Source organism: Colobus angolensis, unplaced genomic scaffold (genome assembly GCF_000951035.1).
Source record: "Colobus angolensis palliatus isolate OR3802 unplaced genomic scaffold, Cang.pa_1.0 Scaffold451, whole genome shotgun sequence".
Taxonomy (NCBI): domain Eukaryota; kingdom Metazoa; phylum Chordata; class Mammalia; order Primates; family Cercopithecidae; genus Colobus; species Colobus angolensis.
Genome location: NW_012117944.1, coordinates 245,149 through 268,017, shown reverse-complemented (window position 1 = coordinate 268,017; position 22,869 = coordinate 245,149). Strand labels below are relative to the sequence as shown.

Genomic DNA, 22,869 nt, shown 5'->3' with positions numbered 1-22,869 from the left:
GAGTGAAGACAAGGACACACCAGCTCTGTAGACTCAGAACAGCAGAGATAGGGCAGGTACTGGAGACAGGCTAGGTCAGATGAGAATGGAGTACTGGGGGCCTGGAAAGTCAGCCTGAGAGACAGGTGTGAAGCTACAAGAAAAAAAGGAGCTCTTTGCGGTTTGGGAGCAGAAAAGGGACGTTATAAAAACTGAGTACTTTAAAATCTGAAAACTCACGCCCATCATACTCATGAGGGATCTGAGGATGCACAGGATGTCGAAAGTGTGACACGCTTCAAGGATGAGAGGTGCTGGCCCTCGGGAGCACTGACTCCCCACACACTCCACATTCGGCCTCCCTCAGGCCTCATTGTATGATGACGGCACAGATCCTGGTACATCAGGGCACCAAAGGACTGGAACCCAGAGCTCCCGCTTCCTTTAGAGAAGTGGAAGGGTTTGGTCTTAACTAAGCCTCTTTAAAGGATGCTCCTGGCCCAAAAAGAGCCAGCTATTCTGGGTCTTTGTTTTCTCTTCTGGTGAGGGATGGTATGAGTACACAGCTTGAAGTAGGCAGCATTTATTTTTTCTTACACATTACAGAAAACTCTCCCAGAGTTTAAATAGTTGGGCTCTGAGGCTGACATGCCTCTCAGCCAGAGCTGGAAATCTACTGTAGGAAAGAAGTTATTCAAATCTGAACTAAATTTGAACAAGAGGGGACTGCTTAGACTGCTCTACTGTGAATGGAGTCTACCCTTTTTTTTGATGAGTAGGTGGTAGTGTCAGACTTGCTATGTGGAGCTACCCCTGGGATGGAACTTAGTAAGCACATCTTCCTTTCTGGGTCCTGAGTCCTCCTCCTACAGAGAAGAGACCTTTGGGACCCAAGCATTTTGCTTTATTACTCTGTCTTTTGGCTGCTGAGTGCAAACTGAGTCCTAATTATATACCTCTTTGGCCAAACCCACATTGATTAAACAATGGCTACACTGACAAGGGAAAACCAGCTAAAAGGTACAAAAATGTTGCTGTAATGCTGCATATTGGGTGATTGTAAATGTTTTACAGTTCCAGTATATTGAGAATTCTGCACCAAATATAATAAAGCTTGGGGAAAATGACATATAGAGAATTATGTACAAGAAAGAAGTTACTATGACATAACATTCATTTACATGCATTTATTTAAAATTAGAACATTAAGAAAGAGGGGTCTCAGGATGGAGGGAGAATTTAAGGAGAGGAATAGAAGCATATGGCCACACATCAGTGAAGAAGATAACTGCCCATACTTTATGCAGAATGAATCACGAACACTTACAAACAAATAGCTGGTAGTGAACAAAATTAACTACAGTATCATAAGACATCAAGGTTGAAGACCAGTCCTGCGTGGTACTTGGCACAGACTTTCTGTTCCCATCTTTCTTTCTGCCTCCTCTATTCTTCCATGGCTTGCCATTCCTCTCCCACAGCCCCAGGGTATCAAGACTTTGCTTGAATAAAGATTACAATCAGAATTTTCTTCTCTTTACTGCAACCTGTGAAATAGAGATGAGGGTGGAAGATTGGAGATTGCAGAGGGCTGGAGCTATTGACACTGAGAGCAACAGCTAAGCCAAAGGATCTTTTTCCTCTGGCATCTCCTAAAGGACAGGCAGACCCTTTGTTGTGTGCATACATCAGTTCACATGCGTGTGAGCACATACCCTTTGAAGAGAGTAGTGATAATAATATATGTCACACTCATCACTATTTTTCTGAATAGTATCATTGGCAGTACAATTAGTTTTTAATTGTCCATATTGGCTTTAGGTCTTCTTTCCTTAATTCTGCCTAGTTAGGTGGACTCTTGTTTCTTGGCTTTATAGATGAGCTAGGATGAAATTCAGTTTGTTTCAGACACCCCCCGACCCCACCACGCCCCTCACACACATACACAGAGAGAGAAAGAGAGAGAGAGAGAGAGAGAGAGAGAGAAGAATCTGCACACCAGTATCAGTTATAAATTTTAACTGAATTATCCACAATTTTGAATTTTTAACTCCTCCAGTTAGAATAAATAATCAAGAGTTTACTATAGTGCTAAAGAGTAGATATTAAGGAAAGAAACAAGAATGAACATGAAGAGGTCCTTCTTTAGTAAGATCCTAGTCTTAAAGCTCTGTGGGATTTACAACTTAGAGCCACAAACTAACCAGCTCATCAGAGAATGACCTGTCAATACTGTCAATATCTTCTCTAACGAGGTAACACTATGGTATTGGCACCTGGGGAATTGTTTGTCTGTAGTGAGCTGACACACTGTATTTTCCAGTTCTGGGCTCTCAGGGCAGCTTATGCCAGGATTCTGTACAAACTTGCAGCTGGGGGCCTTGTGGACCCTGTGCATCACTTCTGTGGAGTCATGGATGAGGTTATTGCTCCACTTGCACGATCTGTTTGCTTCTGAAACTTTTCTCCAGACTGCCATGTCATTGCAACACTCTTTGTCATTACCTGAACTGTTTCCCTTAGGGTCATTATAATGTAACCTTCTGAATGTCAGTAATGAGGAAGACATATCATCCTTGGACATGCTGAGGCTGGTATTTTTAACTAACAGGATCGAGTTCATTAATATCTCAATGGTCTGTTTCTCTTGGCCACTTTTTGCCATGTCATATTGCATCTCTTCCTCTGTAAATTCTTCTTTAATTATCTTCATTGTGCTTTCTGATACTTCTGCAAGAACTAGCCCCAGGCTGAGCAGCAGCAGAGGAAAGGTCTCCATCTCAGATGTAGTGTAATCTCTTCTGCAATAAAGAAAATAAATGAAAGATAAAATAAGAAGATTAAAGAGGTAGTTTTCTTCCTCCTGACAGTTATTCCTGGGAGTGACCCCTACATGTAGGTTAAAATTTTTATATCTGTGAATGGAACTATGATATAATAGAAACACGATCAGCTGTGGAGTCTGAAGACTCATGTTCAAATCCTTTCTTTTCTGCTTATAATTTATTCTACCTTATTTAACCCCAGTTTCCCCATCTGAAAAAAATTGTGAGAATTACATAAAGTGATATGTGTAAAGATCTACAACAAAGTATTTGTTTCTTATCCATTTCCCTTGGTCTATCGTCTCATTGGTGGGGTGTATAATCTCCATGGTGGGTCACAATTCTCACTCAACTCATCCCTCACCATTACCGTATCTCCTATGGCCTCATATATATAGAACCTGGCACATGGTAGCCACTTGAAAACGAAATAAAACACACATTGCCATTTCCCCATCTCTCATTTCTTTTTCCACCCATTCTCAGTCATAAGATTTCTGTCTTGACAAGTTCCTTCAGCAAGTGGATCCTGTACAGGAAGATTCCACTTTGTTGCAGAGCTGGAAGTGAAATTGTGTTTGTTTCCTGGGAGTTTCAGCTGTTGTGTCCAACTGAGGGAAGGAGGGGCAACAGAGGGGTAGACAGGATTGTATAAGATTGATGCAGGAGACCATGTGGAATCAAGGAAGCTCAGGGAGAACTGAACAAAGTGTCCATTTGGCAGTCAGAATCCCAATGGCCTGGGCAGCACCATTGCTTCTTATTCTGTGAAATCTTTTCTGTCTATTTATACCAAAACCCAGCCATGACTGTTTTGTTTTCTGTAACCCTACAGCACAGATTAAGTTGCACTTCATTTTATATGATCTTTTTCATTTTTCTAGTTAGTCGATTAATGTTAATCTTTTCTCCCTCTTGTTAGGCTAAAAATTCCTTGAGCCTGAAACACAGTTTCTGATTATTTATACTTTTATTCATACAGAATCAAATAATGAACTGTAGATCAAGAAAGAATCTGCACTCCAGGATCAGTTATAAATTTTAATGGAATCATCCACAGTTTTGCGTTCTTCACTCCTCCAGTTAGTATAAATAATTAAGAGTTTACCATCGTGCTAAAGAGTAGATGTTAAGGAAACAGGAAGAAAAGCAGAGCAGAAATTCTCAGTCTTTCTGAAACATGTAATTCAAGTGGGCAGCATTCATAGCTGCCTGGGTTTTATTCAGTGTGTGTAATTACTGCACACACACTAATTTCTCAACACTATTTGTTAACAACATAGCATGACTTTACTAGTATATAAAATCCTTTACTTGAGGTCAATCCTGGAAAATCCTGAAAGAATGGTTATTTAAGTTAATAATTCTTTCTCTCTCTTTAGAATAATTCTATTTTCCTCTTTTTTATCTTCCACTTTTACAGCCTCCATCCCTTCTACATTGATCTCCTACATTATTATCCTTACTTCCCTCCTAATCATCCCTTCTTGACCCTCCAATTTCTTCTATACACTACTTTTCTAAAAACATAACTTGCAATGACACTCAGAATTTTTGAAATATTCCTCTTTGCTCACAGTAGGAAGTCTGATCCCCTGAGCCCAGTAGCCAATGCGCTACTTGCTCTAATCTCAATCTGCCTATCAGGATTTATTTTCCATTATTTTGCTACACAAACCTGCCATCAGTGTGTCTATCAGTGTGACTCTCTTTTTAGTCCATCAGTGTGACTCTCTTTTTTTTTTTTTTTTTTTTTTTTTCTGTCGCCCAGGCTGGAGTGCAGTGGCCGGATCTTAGCTCACCGCAAGCTCCGCCTCCCGGGTTTATGCCATTCTCCTGCCTCAGCCTCCGAGTAGCTGGGACTACAGGCGCCTGCCACCTCGCCCGGCTAGTTTTTTGTATATTTTAGTAGAGACTGGGTTTCACCGTGTTAGCCAGGATGGTCTCGATCTTCTGACCTCATGATCCGCCCGTCTCGGCCTCCCAAAGTGCTAGGATCACAGGCTTGAGCCACCGCGCCCGGCACGACTCTCTTTTTTTTCATATACCCTATGCCATCTTTCCCACGTAGCTTCTTTCTTGAATGGCTATACTTTTCTGTCTCTTGAAATCCTTCAAAGCCCAGTTCAGATCTCATTCTTTATTTTACACATTTCATCACCGCTGAAGTCTACTAAACCCATTTCCAACTTCTCTGAACTTCTAATCATTCCCTTCTTATACTACTCATTTGATGTTATTATGTATGAACTTTCAAAACATTATATTTGAATTTAAAATGTCTGTGTGAGAAACTAAAGCAAAAACCTAGCACCAAGAATACATAAGCCTTGGCCGGGCGCGGTGGCTCAAGCCTGTAATCCCAGCACTTTGGGAGGCCGAGACGGGCGGGTCACAAGGTCAGGAGATTGAGACCATCCTGGCTAATACGGTGAAACCCCGTCTCTACTAAAAAAATACAAAAAACTAGCCGCGTGAGGTGGCGGGCGCCTGTAGTCCCAGCTACTCGGGAGGCTGAGGCAGGAGAATGGCATAACCCGGGAGGCGGAGCTTGCAGTGAGCTGGGATCCGGCCACTGCACTCCAGCCTGGGCGACAGAGCAAGACTCCGTTTCAAAAAAAAAAAAAAAAAGAATACATAAGCCTTAATTGGGTTAATGGATTATTGATAGATTATTCATAATTAAGTATATGCATCCAGGTGTGTGCCCGAGGATGACTTGACCAAAGACCCGATGCATTTTGAAGGGAAAAAGGATGAGGGATTTATAAGGAATTTATTTTGTTTCCTAAACTTCTATATCCTATGCCATTGACATCAGTAGTAAGGTGATAACAGGGAAACAGAAAGACCAGGAGGAGAAAAAAAACAGGAGGAAGAGCAGGGCAGAAATTTCCAGTCTTTCTGAGACATGTATTTCAAGTGGGCAGCATTCACAGCTGCCTAGGTTTTATTTGAAACTGCTAAGAGGTGCCCATTAAAAAAATATACCTGGCTGGGCACAGTCACCGGTGCCTGTGGTCTCATTGCTTTGGGAGGCCAGTGCGGGAGGATCACTTGAGGCCAGAAGTTCAAGACTAGCCTAGGCAACATAGTGAGAATTCATCTCTACAACAACAACAACAACAACAACAAGCCAGTTGTGGTGGTACATGCCTATAGTCCCAGCCACTCGGGAGGCTGAGGGGAGAGATTTCTTGAGCCCAAAAGTCTGAGACTGCAGTAAGCATTGATCATACCACTGCACTCCATCCTGGGCAACAGAGTGAGACTCTGATTCTATGTAGCTGTATAATATATATATGTATATACATATTTAGATACAGATGGATAGATATAGATACACACATACCCAAACTACAAATGTCTAAAATGTCATAATTCATTTGAATTTGATGTGGATCCCTGTTGAATGAAATTACTCTGAGGATAGATCCTATTGGTTCATCTCAGTTATACTTTTATCTGCAAGATATTTTTAATTAGAAAAGAGGAAGTTTGGTGAGGAAGGGGAGAAAAAGCACTGAAAAGGAAAGAAAAGACAATGAAACCTAGGGAGAGGGATAGGAAAAGGACTTAGAATTTAGAAAATAGATGTAGGAACCTAAAGGATGCACTTCATCCACTTCAAAGTTTTGCCCAGAAAATGATACTACCAAGACCCAACAAATAATATGCTAGGGACCACCTACCTGTTCCTGTTAAGTTTCTATTCAGACGCTGAGGACTCTGTTTACCTGGTGACACCCAAAATTATATGGAGACAACAATGACAACAGAATTACCACAGAGAACTAGAAAATAAAACTCAGCTGAAAAACGGCCACCTAAGATGGAAAAAGCCGTGAGATGAGTAAGCGTTGCCTGCTCACAAGGTTGCCAACTGCCCTTCACTTACGATTATCCCCCACCTCCCCCTCCTAAATCTAATCAATCACGTAGAACTTGATGGTTACAAGAGACAGAGCTAACAACTAGTGTAAGTGCACCTTCTTCTTTGATATGACCTTGAACTAAGTCCAAATGAGCAATGAACAGCTGAAGTCTCTCAACTGAAAAGATCAGGACAGAGAGGGCTCTCCAAAGCCTGTGACCCACTCATGCCTGCTCTACGTCACTGTATGAGTCTCTAGCTCTCACATACAGGATTGAAATGCCATAGCTCAGAATTAGTGACAACATAATCTGGCCTTTATTTGCCAATCGCCCCTTATTTCTTACCACCTCACAATACAAATTCTCCCCTCCAACAATGGCTATAATATACTACCTAAGAAATAGAATTATAGACTAATAGACTTGGAAAGAACTTGAAACATTATCTAATTCAAGATCCTCGCTTTAGAGACAAGGAAACTAACGAATAGAGAAGAATAGGACTTCATGAAATCCCCAGAATTAGAAGCCTCTCTTTCTCTTCCTTCTCCTTCTAGCTGTAAGGATACTACGCCTAAGCTGAATGTGGGGAAACTAAGCAGTAAGTCCAATTGTAAGAACTGAAAAGAGAAAAGAGTAAGTAGTCCGGCTCAAAGTCCGCTCTGTTCCTTCTGGAGATGCAAAGAGGAGATCACTGAGCTCTGAGAGTCTCAATCCCTTCCTGGGAAATCCTTATCTGTGTCTCTCTAAAGTCTTTAAGGGAAATGGTTTCAGACCAGTCAGGCTCCTTTCTTTATTTCAAGCCAAAAAGGGAGCTGCTGAACAGGAACAGATGCTCCTTGAGTTGTGTATGCTATCTTTAAAAAAGACCCTAAGAGGTGACCTCTGTTGCTTCTACAGCTAGCAGTAGGGCTAGGATTAGGCTGAGGTTAATGAGACACTCACTCTAAGACCAAAATTTAAGAGGGTGCCAAAAAACTCAATAATCAAGATAAATAATATTTTAATGCAACAATTTTAGAAAATATTTAATTAATTAATTAACTTATTTATTTATTTTTGAAACAGAGTCTTGCTGTGCTGCCCAGGCTGGAGTGCAATGGCATGATCTCGGCTCACTGCAACCTCCACCTCCCAGGTTCAAGCACTCCTCCTGTGTCAGCTTCCCAAGTAGCTGAGGTTACAGACATGCACCACCACACCGGACCAACTTTTATATTTTTAGTAGAGACGAGGTTTCACCATGTTAGCCAGGCTGGTCTCAAACCCTTGACCTCAAGTGATCCACCTGCCTCAGCCTCCCAAAGTGCTGGGATTACAGGTGTGAGCCAACGCACCTGGCCAGAAAATAAATTTAATGCAAAATAATCCCTGATGAACAAATGTTAAAATTGTAAATACCAGGATCTGACCCTGTACTGCATGTTACTCATGTAACTCATCTGACTCTAATCTTAGCCTTGTCAGATTGGATCTTCACGATTTTGTGATAGATATTTTGAGCATCCAAGATTTTTGCATTAAGTCTGATTTTCTTAAAATACTGAAATCAAGGCCGGGCGTGGTGGCTCACACCTGTAATCCCAGCACTTTGAGAGGCCGAGGTGGGCGGATCACCTGAGTTCGGGAGCTTGAGACCAGCCTGACCAACATGGAGAAACCCCATCTCTACTAAAAATACAAAATCAGCCGGGCGCAGTGGCACACGCCTGTGATCCCAGCTGCTTGGTAGGCTGAGGCAGGAGAATCGCTTGAACCCCGGAGGCGGAGGTTGCGGTGAGCCAAGATCACCCCATTGTACTCCAGCCTGGGCAACAAGAGTGAAACTCCGTCTCAAAAAAAGAAAAAGAAAATACTGAAATCAAATATATTCATCTAGGTTACTAGGTTTTTGGTCTTTTGGTGCCCTCTTAAATTTTGCATCTAAAGTGAGTGGCTCATTCACTTTATCTTAATCTCAGTCTTGTCTGTCATCAAACGACCCAGAGATAAGGGACAAAAAATTGAAACACATGTAGAATTTATGGTTTAATTCAATAAAGATTCTTTTATTGAAGCAGAATAAAACAATCCCAACTAAGCAATACAGGAAGGATAAATTAATTACCAGTGGCTTCCCCTTCCACTCAAGGCATTGCCCCAGGTCCACGGTTCAGGTCTGCCTCAGGCACAGCCAGGTCCAATGCCATTGAGAGAAGAGATCTCAGACTCGGGAGCTGATCTTGAGTTATTTAACATAGCCCAGGAAAGTATCTGGCCTCAAGTCATCACAAGTGACAAGAACAAACCCCTCTGTGGTGAAATAGTGGTACCTGCAGGCAGGGTATCTTGTGCCCTCAGTGAGCTGACAGACTGTCATTTTGAACTTTGTCTCACTCTGAAAGCAGAAAATGGCCGAAAGGTTTTGGCAAGCTACCTTCTTGGGAGAAGTGCAAATACCATTGATTTTTCGAGGCCTCTCATGGATGAAGATGTGCTCCTTTTTACAAGTGTGGTCAGGTTCCCTGATGACTCTTTGTATGATCATGTGGTTGCAGTACCTTGCAGGAACGGGAACGTTATTCTGAGGATAGTCCACATGCAAGTGTTCTAAGGTTGACGTCACTACTTCATCGTTCACCTCATTTTCCCAGAACAGAAGCACCAAGAAAATTATCACCATTATTATCATCAGAGGTAAGAGTGACTTCGCATCTTTGGCTTTAACTGCTGTTGAGTAAGGGAAGAGAGAAAGTAGCAAAGGACAGTCAGATTCCTCCTGCTCCAACCCCTGGCTGCTCCCCCATCCTTGGAATATTTTATTTCCTTCTCTCCACTAATTAAAATCACACTGACCTTGCAAGATCCAGCTGGAGGCATAGTTCCCCAAGAAAGCCTTTTCTGACCATGTCAGCTCTCAGAGTTTGGTATTGAGCAGTTCTCTAAATTATTCCTGTTGCGTTTGTTTTGTTTCTACAAGTTCTTTGACAGCGTCTTTGACCACATCTCCCAGTTCTCAAATCCTTCAAAGTGCTCAACACAGAGCTGGACATACAGAAGGTGGTCAAGGTTATTCATATTGCTGAATAACCTTTCCCGTAATTTTCTCAACCTTAACTCCACTCAACTGCACATGATTTTAGTACCTTCTACTCATCTATTCTTCCCAGTTCCTTCCAAGTCCCTCCCTCTGTCAGTCCTGCTTGGCTCTGTGCTAGCTCCTCTCACCTGTCATTTTTCTGGTCGTTCTCACAGGTAACATAGCCTTTTGATCATGAATTTGAGAAAATTGCTTGTGTCTTGCTGGTCCCTGACAATAACTGATAGAGAGCCTGTTGAATGTGGGGAGGGCCAAAGTAGAAAAAGGGAGGGACCTGCAGAGGGTATGCTTGGGCACTGCTGGGGAGGAAGAGAAGTTACCTTCAGCAAGAGAGTCAGGTAAGGCAGGTCCTGAATGTGTCCTCATTAAACAAGTGAGGACTTTTCAGAACACTTAGTGAGGGCCAATGTGTACCAGCCATAGTACTGTCTCCTTTCTAAATTTTCAATCAGTCCTTATGACAAATATATGAAATTTTTCATTTCATTGACAAATAAATGAGTTGCAGAAAGGTTAAGGTGGAGATGGGAAGTGAGAAGGAAAGCAAGAGTCCCATCCTGTCAGTGCCAAACACTTGAATTTCAGTTTTAGCAAGCTTCATTTCCACGTGGTGTCTAGCACAGGACAAAAACAATTCCCTGGTAATAACATTAATTTTGATAAATACCTGGGCTCCTGAGGAGTATGGAGATAGTTCCCAAACTGCTGAACGGTAGAATCAACAGGAGATTTAAAAAAATATTGGCTTCCACCTTGATACATTCTGCTTTAATTCATATTGTGTGTGATCTGGGTTGGGGACTCTTAAAGGATCCCCAAGTGATTCTAATGTATAGCAAAACTTGGGAACCACTGAACCATGGTATACATGGGAAACCTACATGGGAGATTCGTGGATAAGTGTTTAGTAAAAAGATAGTGGTTCAAAGTATTGAGACCAGAGAATTTTTTTTGTTGCTATCACCTCCCAGTGAGTTGATACAGGAATGGGCAAATGGACTTAGTTTTACTACTTCATGCCCTGAAGTCATTTCTCTTTTGGAGAGACAGGTACAAAATCTCCTCTGTGCATATCTGTGTCTTTCTAATTGGCAGGAAGAAAATGATTGCTGAGTAAAAAATTATCTAGGAAAAACAGAATACTGGAGAAGCCTTCAAAAAACGCTTCTCTCTATGTACAAAAACGAAAGCCAAATTTCAAATTGTGAAAATGAGCAACCAGGAGAATATATTTACTTTCCAAAAATGTCCATTCTGGGTGCCCTTTCAGAATTCAAACTATCCTGTTTTGGATACGTGTTACCCAATGTCACAAAGATATAAGTGCATGCTTAATTTTTGACACAATTTTCAATTAACAAAATTTGATTTTGTACATCTTGCAGAAACATTTCCAATGTATACAGAGAAGTACATCTATGTACTGTAACACGTTCATTATTTCCTGCCAGAACTTCCAAGCAGCTGAAGTGCAGATACTTCAGTAAGTGTACAGGCAGAGAAGCCATCCCTGTTACAAAGATTTTCCCCAAAGGAAGCAACTAAACCTATCCCTAGAGTATTACACGGCAAAAGGAGTTGAGACTTAGTCCAAATGTTAACTAGTGTGGCAGCCTGGAAGAAAATATTTGTAATGCCTAAAACCCCATAAGGATTAGCATCTACATACAAGGAACTCCTTCCTGTCAGCCCTAAAAAGACAGGAAACCCCCGAGGGGGGAAAAATTGTCAGAGAAAAGCCAATTTCAGAAGATGAAGTCAAAATGGGTAAGAAGCAATGCTCCACTTCATTAGTAATCAAAGAAATGAAAGCTAAAATAACAAAAGAAATAATTTATAACCATCAGATTATCAAAAATGGTTATCAAGAATTAGAAAAACAGATAATATTAAGTGCTGGTAAAAACATTGCTGGGCATAAAAATTGGTGTGGCAATACTAGAAAGTAATCTGGAAATGTTTGGTAAAATTAAGGGTTTTTGACCTGAGACCTTTTCACCCCACTCCTGGGTGTAGACTCTAACAAAATATCACAGTATTGCTTCTATATCAAATTAAAACTAATTGAGAATGGGCGCAGTAGCTAATGCCTGTAATCCCAGCACTTTGGGAGGCCGAGGCAGGCAGATCGATTGAGGCCAGGAGTTTGAGACCAGCCTGGGCAACATGGTGAAACCCCATCTCTACAAAAACACAAAAATTAGTGGGGTATGGTGGTGTGCACGCCTGTAGTCCCAGCTACTTGGGAGGCTGAGGTGGGAGGATCACCTGAACCCAGGAGGTAGAGGCTGCAGTGAGCCAAGACTGTGCCACTGCACTCCAGCCTGGGTGACAGAGTGAGATTCTATCCCCAACCAAAAAAAAAAAAAAAAAAAAAAAAAAAAAAAAAGAAAGAAAGAAAAATTAAATCTAATTCTGAGTCTTTTGGCTTAGAATTAATTCTCACTGGGGAGAATTTCAGCTCATGCCATTATAAAGTTCCCTCTCTCTCCCCAGATTTCCAAGGGAATCTGGACGGCGTATTGTTCTTATTCCTTCTTTTTTCTATGGCACCTGTAGTGGCCAACGGCATTAACTAAGGGACAAACATTCTCATTCACTTCTCTGGTAAAAACACCTAGAATACAGAGTTCAGATCCAGAATCTTTTTTTTTTTCTTTTTTTTTCTTTTTTTTTTTTTTGGAGACAGAGTCTCGCTCTGTCGCCCAGGCTGGAGTGCAGTGGCCGGATCTCAGCTCACTGCAAGCTCCGCCTCCCGGGTTTACGCCATTCTCCTGCCTCAGCCTCCCGAGTAGCTGGGACTACAGGCGCCCGCCACCTCGCCCAGCTAGTTTTTTTGTATGTTTTTTTAGTAAAGACGGGGTTTCACCGTGTTAGCCAGGATGGTCTCGATCTCCTGACCTCATGATCCGCCCGTCTCGGCCTCCCAAAGTGCTCGGATTACAGGCTTGAGCCACCGCGCCCAGAATCTTGACCCTTTGTTGTAGTAAGACGTGACTTTTTTCAAACACCTACTATATAAAGGATTTTTGTCACCTATTGTAAGGGTCTTTTATCATTCACGTATTATTTAATTCAACATACATTTATTAAACACTACCTGTGCCAGGCACTCTTCGAGGTCCCTGGGACACACCAGTGAAAAGACAAATGTCCCTGTCCCCACTACTGGCTCTAATCAGTACCTCGATATGAAAATGGGTAATTAAAATAGAAGAACTGCACATTTATTCTGCCGTTCCTTCAGGAACTATATTCCTGGGCAACCAAATCGCTTCCATGTGCTGTGGAAAAGCTCTTCTTTAGAGAACAATGACAACTAATAAATATGAAAAGAATAATAAAATTAGAAAATCGTCATTTTATAATCATTAATGAAATTATTAAGCCAGGCAAAAAGCATTTGCTGAGTGGTAAAATTATTAAAAGAGAGCCTATATAAGGCTGGGCACAGTGGCTCACGCCTGTAATCCCAGCACTTTGGGAGGCTGAAGCAGGCGGATCATGAGGTCAGGAGATCGAGACCATCCTGGCTAACATGGTGAAATCCCGCCTCTATTAAAAATACAAAAAGTTGGGCGTGGTGGCAGGCGCCTGTAGTCCCAGCTACTTGGGAGGCTGAGGCAGGAGAATGGTGTGAACCCAGGAGGCGGAGCTTGCAGTGAGCCAAGATCGCACCACTACACTCCAACCTGGGTGACAGAGCGAGACTCCATCTCAAAAACAAAACAAAACAAAAAGCAAACAAACAACACACACACACACACACACACACACACACACACACACAAAGAGAGGCTATGGGGAACTTTGCAATGGAAGATCTGGTTGCCATTACCCAAACAGAAGTAGAAGGTGAGTTATGATGTGCCACCTAATATGGTACTATAGCAAGTGCGCAGCACTGTTTACCCAGTAATATTGCCAAAGAATTGAGCAGATTAGTTTATTAAGCCTTAGATTTAACTTCCAGATTGTAGGAAATTTAGGGAAAAGAGGCACAAGTTATATAATACTACAAGAAAGCAATAATAAACAGGTCCAGATTATGTGACATTCTACCAGTTTCTTCACAAAGTCTATCATACAAAAACAAAGAGGGATAAACTGTTACAGATTAAAAGAATATTCAGATTTTGAATCTTACTTGAATGTGAATATGGACTGGGCATTAGATTATGTTAAGAACATAATTTTACTTTTATAAGATATAATAATTATAATTATATAGAAAATGTCTTTATTTTTTGGAGATAATATTCAAAAGTTCTAAGAGTGAAATAACATGATATCAAGTATTTTCTTCCAAGAAATAAAGAGAAAAGAAAGGAAGGAGGAAAACAGGAAGAGAGAAAAAAAATCAATGTGGCAAATTTTTCATAATTGTTGCTTTTAGGAGGAAAAGTGTAATAGGATCTATTATTCTATTCTTCCTACTTTTGTGTATATTCGCAAATAAGTATTTTCTAAAAATTAAATTCCTGCTCTCATGGAATTTACATCTGGTGGAAGGAGATAGACAATGAAAAATAAACATGATCAATACTTCAGTGTTTTAGAGGATAATAAGTGCTGTGCACTTTTTTTTTTTTTTTTTTTTTTTTTTTGAGACAGAGTCTCACTCTGTTGACCAGGCTGGAGTTTAGTAGCTCGATCTCGGCTCACTACAACCTCAGCCTCCCAGGCTTAAGCGATTCTCATGCCTCAGCCTCCCGAGTAGCTGGAATCACAGGTACGCACAACTATGCCTGGCTAATTTTTGTATTTTTGTAGAGATGGGGTTTAGCTATGTTGCCCAGGCTGATCTGGATCTCTTGGATTCAAGCAAGTCACCCATCTCGGCCTCCCAAAGTGCTGGGATTTCAGGCGTGAGCCACTGCACCCAGCTGGTGTTGTGCAAATTTAAATAGGATGATCAGAGTAGTCCTCGCCATTACAGATTTTCCCTTTCTGCCTTTCTGACCAAGCGCTAATATTGTTTGAGAATCTACCAGTTCCCCATATAACCATGAGCTTCAAGGGAACCTGCTGGGGATCTGGGCGTGAATCTGCCGGGCCCTGAATCAATCAAGGTAATCCCATTCATGTGGGGCCAGTGAGAAGGAAAGGACGTACAGCTGGAAGCTTTGGGGAAGAGTGCACAGGGTAAGGATAAGCTGCTCTAACAAAGACAATATCAGGCCGGGCGCAGTGGCTCACGCCTGTAATCCCAGCATTTGGGGAGGCCGAGGCAGGTGGATCACTTGAGGTCAGGAGTTGGAGACCAGCCTGGCCAACAGGTTTCATTGTCTGAAACCCTGTCTCTACTAAAAATACAAAAATTAGCCAGGCATGGTGGTGTGTGCCTGTAATCCCAGGTACTCTGGAGGCCAAGGCAGGAGAATCACTTGAACCCAGGAGGTGGAGGTTGCAGTGAGCCGGGATCGTGCCACTGCACTCCATCCTGGGCAACAAAGTGAGGCTCCATCTCAAAAAACAAAAACAAAACAAGAAAACAAAGCCATCATCAGTAATCCAGTGACTTAAAGAAGTTAGAAGGTGATTTCTTCTTGGCTTGACAGTTCAAGGTGAGCACTTCAGATTCCGTTCACACCATCATGCAGAAACTCAGAATTATTCATATATACTTTTCTGAAAACATAAACCACTTTAGGAAAATATTAAGGACTAATTCAACTATATTATGAAGTGGAAACCTACCAGGTTATCTACTCAGACATTTTTTTTTTAATTTAGATTTTTATTTTTAATTGACAAATAATAATTGTATATATTTATGAGGTTCAATGTGAAGTTTTGATATATATAGTACATTGTGGGATGTTATATCAAGCAAATTAACATATCCATTACTTTTTAAATAGTGTAGATCCTTTTTTAATAGTGAGAACATTTAAAACCTACTCTTTGAATACTTTTGAAATCTACAAAATGGCAGCATGGCCCAGGAGTGTGACTGGCAGTGAAGGAGCTGGGAAGACCTTGGATGCAGGAAGGTCATTTAAAGCAAAAGGTGCTCCCCTAACTCCAAGATTTTTCTGGCCTTTTCCTACTTCTCTATCACCCAGAAGCTACCCTTGAGCACCTCTCTTAAGACTAAAAGGTTGAAAGTGCCTCTGAATTGGAACCCGATTTCTTTCCTTTTCTGTTTATTTTCACTAAGGAGCCCTCCGAACTGTTTTCATCTCCTACTCAGGTGATGAAAAGAGTCAGATGATATCCTGAGTTTCTAGCAGTGGAAGTAGGCCTTGCTCATGAGGAAATCTAGGCTGCGTCACACACACTCTTATTCACCCAATGTAAGTTCACATATCGAGAAATATTTCTAAGAGCAATGCAAAGGCCGTGGGACTTCATCAATCCCTCCAGGAACCCTTTCTTAAACTAACCACCCACCTCTCTTCCTTGAGTGTCTGCAAGAAGCTTTTCTGTGGTTCCAGCACATAACTTCCTATGTGGTGCTACAGGAGATTTATCTGGCCTTCTCCTTACATGGTGTGGGCCTCTGGAGAGCAAGAGGAACGTGCTTGTTCTCTCTAGCACACTGCCTGGTATTTCTGAAGAGATCAAAAAATGTTTGTGGAGTGGATGAATGGGTGAAAGATGTCAGCTGTTTCCCCTCTTCTGCCAGTGAGTAGCGGTGTGATCATGGGAAAGTCATGTCACTGCTCAGGGTCTGCATTGCTTCAGCTCTAAAATGGGGGTAATAAAAAAGAATAAAGGAAGAATTTGACTATTTATAAGGTCTCACTCTGCTTTTACAAACTAAAGTTCTGAGCTAAATTAAAATGAACTCAATGACTGTTCTCCTAAGATGACAATGCTCTGGCTACAAGTTTTATTTTCCCCCACCCTGAGGGAATATGAGGTGGTCTCTGCCTCCCAGCCTGGAGTGCAGGGGAGCAGTAGCAACCGGGAGCTGGAACCTGAGTAGCAGACCCTGAAGTGGGAGCTCTGACTCAGGAGTGTGGTGGAGCAGTTCTGTGAACTTGCCTAGGAATTGGCATTCAGTCGAAGGGACACCTTCCTAAATCGGGAACACTTACTACTGGGGAAAAAAGGCACGAGACACCCCTACTCTGGAGGGTTCGTTGTCTACTTTTGGCAATTGCAGAGCTGTTTTCTTGACAAGGTGTGAAATGAAGGATTTGTGCGGTACCCTCATAAGTCCCTGGGCACTATTCCAAACCCCACCCTACTACCTCACCTGTCCCCTTGTCCAGGTGAAGTAGACAGACTAGGGCCTGTACGTGTCCAGAACAAGCTGCTCCTGATCATGGGCAGGACATGTTCTGACGAAGCCATCAATCTCAGCCCTGCAGTGATAGCCCTGTACTATGCACATGGGAGGTCCTGTTCTCCCTTGCGGAAAAACAAGTCATTTTTTGCTTTATAACTTTTCTTGTGTCTCTGAAATGATTGCCACCAAGCAGTAGCCCAAGGAAGACCAGGCCAAGGGAAAGTTGGCTAAGCCTGTCTTTCTAACAGCTTCTGGGTAGGACCCTGCCTTCAGTTTTCCACTTCTGAGAATGCTTTGATCACAGCTTATCTGGCTTCTCCGTGTGTCCCCAGACTAAGCCCTCAACAGTTCCCTTTGAATTCTCCTTGAGGAAGGACCATTAACCAGCCTTCCCGTATGGCACCTCCCGGACATTCATATCTTTCATCGCACTCCCAGGCTTGAAATAACATAATTGTCCCCTGACCCCAAATAATCACGAAGGCCCTAAAGAACCCAGATGTGGTAAAAACAGAAACTCCCACGGTAAAACCCTGCCTCTATTAAAAATACAAAAAATTAGCAGGTGTGGTGCCGCGCGCCTGTAGTCCCAGCTACTCAGGAGGCTGAGGCAGGAGAATCACTTGAACCCGGGAGGTGGAGGTTGCAGTGAGCCAAGATTGTGCTACTGCACTCCAGCCTGGATGACAGAGTAAGACTCCGTCTCGAAAAAAAACAAAAAAAATCCAGAAACTCCCTTTTCATAACCACCTAACTAGAGCAGAATAAGCAGTGAGCCGAGAGTTGTGAAAGCTGGATTCCAGGCTTGACACGGGCCCTGCCTCTAACTAGCTCTGTGACCCAGAGCTTCATTCCATGGGTCTCACTGGCCTCCTTTGAAAGTGGCCGGGAGTTGGCAGAATTGGTGAGATGGAGGAGGTGAAAACCACTCACAGTTTTAGAGGTGAAAAAGCACCTCAGACTACACCATTCTCTGAAGCAGGGCTCTATGCTTGTGTATTGGAAAGCTGAACTGTGGCTCCCAGGGGCTCAGCCACGTTTCCAGCAGCTTGTTCTGGACACGTACAGGCCCCAGTCTATCTACTTCACCTGGACAAGGGGACAGGTGAGGTAGTAGTAGGGGGTTTGGAATAGTGCCCAGGGGCTTATGAGGGTGCCATACAAATCCTTCATTTCACACCTTGTCAACCCTACTGCACCACAGTAATCTTTTTAAAACACAAATCCAGTTATGTGATATCCACTTTCTCCATCTAAAATGTGTCAATGGCTTTTCATTAGTCTTAAGGTAATGACCACAGTCCTCACCTCTGCCTACCAGGCCTTGCATAGATGGCCTCTCCTCAAACCGCTCTCTCTCCATGTTCTATTCCTGCCATGCACTCCTCTTTCTAGTTCCTTCAACTCTTTGGGCTTTCTTCCAACTCAAGGTTTTTGTTTGTTTGTTGTTATTCTTGTTGTTTGTTGTTTTGAGATGGTGTCTTGCTTTATTGCCCAGGCTGGAGTGCAGTGGTGCGATCTCAGCTCACTGCAACCTCTGCCTCCTCAGATCAAGCGAGCCTCCTGCCTCAGCCTCCCAAGTAGCTGGGATTTCAAGTGTGCACCACCATGCCTGGCTAATTTTTGTATTTTCAGTAGAGACAAGGTTTCACCATGTTGGCTAGGCTAGTCTCAAACTCCTGTCCTCAAGTGATCCTCCTGCCTCGGCCTCCCAAAAGTGCTGAGATTACAGGTGTGAGCCACTAGGCCTAGCCCAACTCAAGGTTTTTTTTTTTTTTTTATTGTTGTTGTTGGTTCCACTAAAGGAACCGTCAAAAAGATGAATGAGCTTTATAAAGAAAAGCTCTCTGATATTATGAAGAGCAAAATATAGCTATTTTTGGCTATGAAAATATATTATTTCATTTATTCAATATTTATTGAGCAAATAGTTGTTGAACATTTATTGTATTCCAGGCACTGTGCTTAGAACAGAGATTTCTACAGGAAAGCAGACAGATGTTGTCTCTGCCCTCATGAAACAGTCAGACAATTTTTTAAAGCTAAGAAATATAATAAATATATTATGTTAGTGATAAGGACCACAAGGGAAATTGCAGGGTTTTATGCAAGCAAAACAGACTACTTCACTTATTCTGGGTTTTCTGGGAAGGCTTGTCTAAGGAAACGAAGGACGCATAGGTTCACCAGGCAGAATGGGGAAGGTGAGTGGAGTAAGGAACGCTCCATAGTGAGAGAACCAGACTATGTGGCCGCAGCATGAGCTGTAGTACCCGGTGGCAGAGGTGCTGCTTGGATGGGTCCCAGTGGAAACATGGGAGGCAGTGAACAGGTCTCCCGCGAGTGTGAAGAAGGCACTGAAGCAATTGGAAGCTCACAGCACCAAGAAGGGATACACCTTCGCCAGCAGAGTTGGATGGGCATTTCTGACTGTACTACCTGAAGTAAAGGCTCAGTCCCTGCTGGACAGGGCACAGCTAAAGGACCTTCAGGCATAAGTTGGGTTCCTGGGGGCCCAAATGCACAGCTTGGAGCAAAACCTGGGGGTAAAGGACCTCCAGGTGCAAGCAGGGCACTTAGAGGCTCAGATAAACAGCCTGGAGCAGGAGCTGGAAACAGCTGTTGGCATGACCTTGCGCCCGTCCTCCAGGCGGGACACTCCGGCTTGGTCTGATCCTGAGGAGGAGGCTTCTGCTGCTGCGGGCTTGTCTTGTGATCCATCAGAAGGTAGAACATGAGCAGCTGATGGGACCCGAGGGGAGAGCCCAGAGGCCCCCCCACGGTGGTGGAATACACCTCTTATAGTGCTTATACTCCCACTGAGTTGCAGGAGTTAGGTAAGCAATGCAGGGAGCACCCAGCGGAGCCCCTCCCTGCCTGTCTACCCCATTTGGGGGATGAGGGGGCTGACAGCATTTCTCGCTCTGCCTCCGAGATGGAGAAGCTGGCTTCTATCATAATCACCCCTCGCTTCATTAGTGGCTGCAGCTGTGCTGGCAGTTGGCACAAGGGCAAGGTGAACACATGTTAATCGAGTGGCTGATGGCCGCCATATGGCCTGTTAGGAATGATGCCGGAGAGATACCGGAAATTGTGAGTAAATGGCCATCATATGCTGATTTGGTACAGGTATCCCTGGGGATGGGTATGCGGCAGGCTATGTTTGATCTGAATACCTAGAGGCTAGATGATGAACATTTTATCTCCCAAATGAGGGATCCTGTGCTGGGCTGGCAGCCTCCGAGTGCGTTTGGCTCTCTAGCTGCTGTTCTTACTCCATATGTGGGGTGCCGCATAGAGGAAGTGACTACTGCTATGGCAGCCCTCGACGAGGCGGAAGGCCATCAGCGGGACTGGGGAATCCGCGCCATAAAGAAGGGGAAGACACCCCCTGCACAGGTAACCACCCCGCGAAATCAAAAGGAACCCCAGCGGGTGACCCATATGCAGATGTGGATGGATTTACTTGCAGCTGGGCTTGCTGGGAAGAAACTGACAGGAAAGCCAATGGAATGCTGCTGGCTCTGTGGAGGCAATTGTCCCCCCAACAGCAATTACGGAAAATACCCGAGGGGACAAAATACTGTTGCTCAACCCAGCCGCTCCCGGACACGGCAGCTCAAGGACTATTTGCAGACGGGTGAAGAGACCGGGCTCTTCCTGTTTGATTAGGGAACTGGCTGAAGTGCTTGGCTTGGTGGGGGGACCGGATGACTGGCAGCCTCATGTGAAACTGGCAATCCACTAATCCTCCACCAATGTACAGCAGGTCCTAGCACTAGTACATACTGGTGCAGACTGCAGTCTTGTTTATGGGAACACAGATAAGTTTCCGGGAAAAGCTGCATTCATTGATGGTTATGGGGGACAGTCAGTGAAAGTGAAACCTGTGTCTCTGCATCTTGGCTTCCAGCCTGTACACTATCTATGTTTCTCCTATACCTGAATATATTCTGGGGGTGGACATTTTGCATGATCTGGACTTACACACCATGGCCAGAGAATTAAGACTCCAGGTTCGTGTAGTAAGGCCGGTACTGCGTGGGCTTATACACGTCACCAGCCCCAAGTTCTGCCACAACCCCAACAGGTTATCTCCATTCGTCAATACCATTTGTCAGAGGGGCATACAGAGATAACTGAGATGATTAAGAAGTTAGAGGAGGTGCAAATATTGTGTGACATCCATACCCCCTACAGTTCCCTGGTATGTCCAGTCGGAAAGCCTAATGGGACTTGGAGGATGAGAGTGGATTGCCAGGAGTAAATAAGGTGACACCCCCTCTGCATGCAGCTATACCATGGATTTGAGGGACTACCTGACAATGGAACTGGGACAGTACCACTTTGTAGTGGTCTTAGCTAATGGATTCTTCTCCATCGACATTGCTCCAGAGAGCCAGAAATAGTTGGTCTTCACATGGGAAGGGTGACAATGGACTTTCACTGTGCTGCCACAGGGCTGTGTGCACAGCCCCACCATTTGTCATGGTCTTGTTGCCATGGACTTAGATGCCTGGAAATGTCCAAAAGGGGTCTGTCTGTTTTATTACATTGATGATACCATGTTAACCTCTGATTCTTTTGCAGATTAAGAAGCGGCAGTGTCCCTCTTGCGGCAAGAGTTGGCAGCATGCGGTTGGTATGTCAACGAATCCAAGGTCCAAGAGTCCGGATTGTCTGCCAAATTCTTGGGAGTTGTTTGATCAGGTAAGACAAACGCCATACCAGAGGCTGTCATGATAAAATCCAGGCATGCCTCCGACCCACCACGGTGAGGCAACTGCAGGCTGTTGTGGGCCTCTTGGGGTATTGGCAGGTATTTGTGCCCCATTTGACTCAAATGATAAAACTGTTGTACCAGTTAACAAAAAAGGGGGCTACCTGGGATTGGGATGATGAGGCTGAAACAGGCTTTCCAACTGCCAAGCAGGCCATTCAGCAAGCACAGGACTTACAAGGAATTGATCAGGGGTGTCCATTTGAACTTGATGTACATGTAGCCACAGATGGTTTTGGCTGGGCCTACGGCAGCGCACGGAGCACTTTAGAATGCCAATAGGTTTTTGGTCCCAGCTGTGGAAGGGAGCTGAGCTCCGGTATTCACTGATGGAGAAGCATTTAGCTGCTGTATATGCTGCTGTTCAGGCCTGTGAGAGCTTGACAGGAAGGGTTGCAGTCAGTGTGCGGATGACTTACCCAACAGCAGCGTGGGTGCATTCATGGGTAACAACCCCCCAGACTGGGGCAGCACAGACATCCACATTAGCAAAGCGGGGTGCCTTAGAACAGCAGAGTATACTAAGTACAAGTCTATTAGCAGCAGAGTTACAAGAGGTTTTAGGGCCTGTAGTCCTAACGCAAGATAAGGCCATGGGACCTGAGGCACCCCAGACCTTGAGCTATCACCATTTAAAGAAGGGTGCCCTCCCATTCCTGATGGGGCACGGTATACAGATGGGTCCAGCCGGGGTGCTACTGCTGCCTGGACTGCTGTAGCAGTCCAGCCTAGCACCGGTACCATATGGTTTGATAACGGGTGCGGACAAAGCAGCCAAAGGGCTGAACTTAGAGTGGTGTGGACGGTGATTACTAAGAAGGAGTCGCCTATAGTACTTTGCACCAACAGCTGAGCAGTCTGTCAAGGTTTAACTTTGTGGCTGACTACCTGGAAGTTACAGAATTGGCTTGTAGGCCATTGGCCCATTTGGGGCCAAACCACATGGAACTGTCCCGTCCTGCAGGACAGTCGAACGGACCCTGGAAGGGGGAGTGGGAATGGAGGAGACAAGAAAACACGAGAAATGGAGACAAGACAAATAGCCTGATCAAGTCTCGTTTAATGGTGGCAGTGCAATGCCTTATATAGG

At 43.7% G+C, this 22,869-nt stretch overlaps 1 protein-coding gene and 1 long non-coding RNA gene across 3 annotated transcripts in view; one reads left to right on the top strand and one right to left on the bottom strand.

The window, feature by feature from the left end:
* Nucleotides 1–1,981: 1,981 nt before the first annotated feature.
* LOC105523144 (probable ribonuclease 11) lies at nt 1,982–9,384 on the bottom strand. Of its 2 annotated transcripts, none has more exons than XM_011957907.1 (2): nt 9,221–9,384; nt 1,982–2,780 (listed from the first exon to the last, which is right to left on the bottom strand). In XM_011957907.1, exons 1-2 carry the CDS (start codon nt 9,349–9,351, stop codon nt 2,159–2,161), a joined length of 753 nt encoding a protein of 250 aa, XP_011813297.1. In that variant the 5' UTR covers nt 9,352–9,384; the 3' UTR covers nt 1,982–2,158. The 2 variants fall into 2 exon arrangements, with proteins under 2 accessions (XP_011813297.1, XP_011813298.1); XM_011957908.1 differs by lacking the exon at nt 9,221–9,384 and adding an exon at nt 6,497–6,659.
* The window catches only part of LOC105523145, a 17,779-nt gene continuing 3,939 nt past the window's right edge, over nt 9,030–22,869 (top strand). Inside the window, exons 1-3 of the long non-coding RNA XR_001003543.1 lie at nt 9,030–9,356; nt 15,624–15,772; nt 21,590–21,709. This is a non-coding gene — a long non-coding RNA (uncharacterized LOC105523145). The remainder of the gene's footprint in view (nt 9,357–15,623; nt 15,773–21,589; nt 21,710–22,869) is intronic.

What these genes read in the sequence shown, in the direction of transcription:
- LOC105523144 (XM_011957907.1), bottom strand. Translation starts at nt 9,351, where the DNA reads ATGATAATAATGGTGATAATTTTCTTGGTGCTTCTGTTCTGGGAAAAT. An exon ending in AACGTTCCCGTTCCTGCAAG is followed by an intron (nt 2,781 to 9,220) that starts GTACTGCAACCA and finishes TCTTTATTGCAG; the next exon opens with AAGAGATTACACTACATCTG.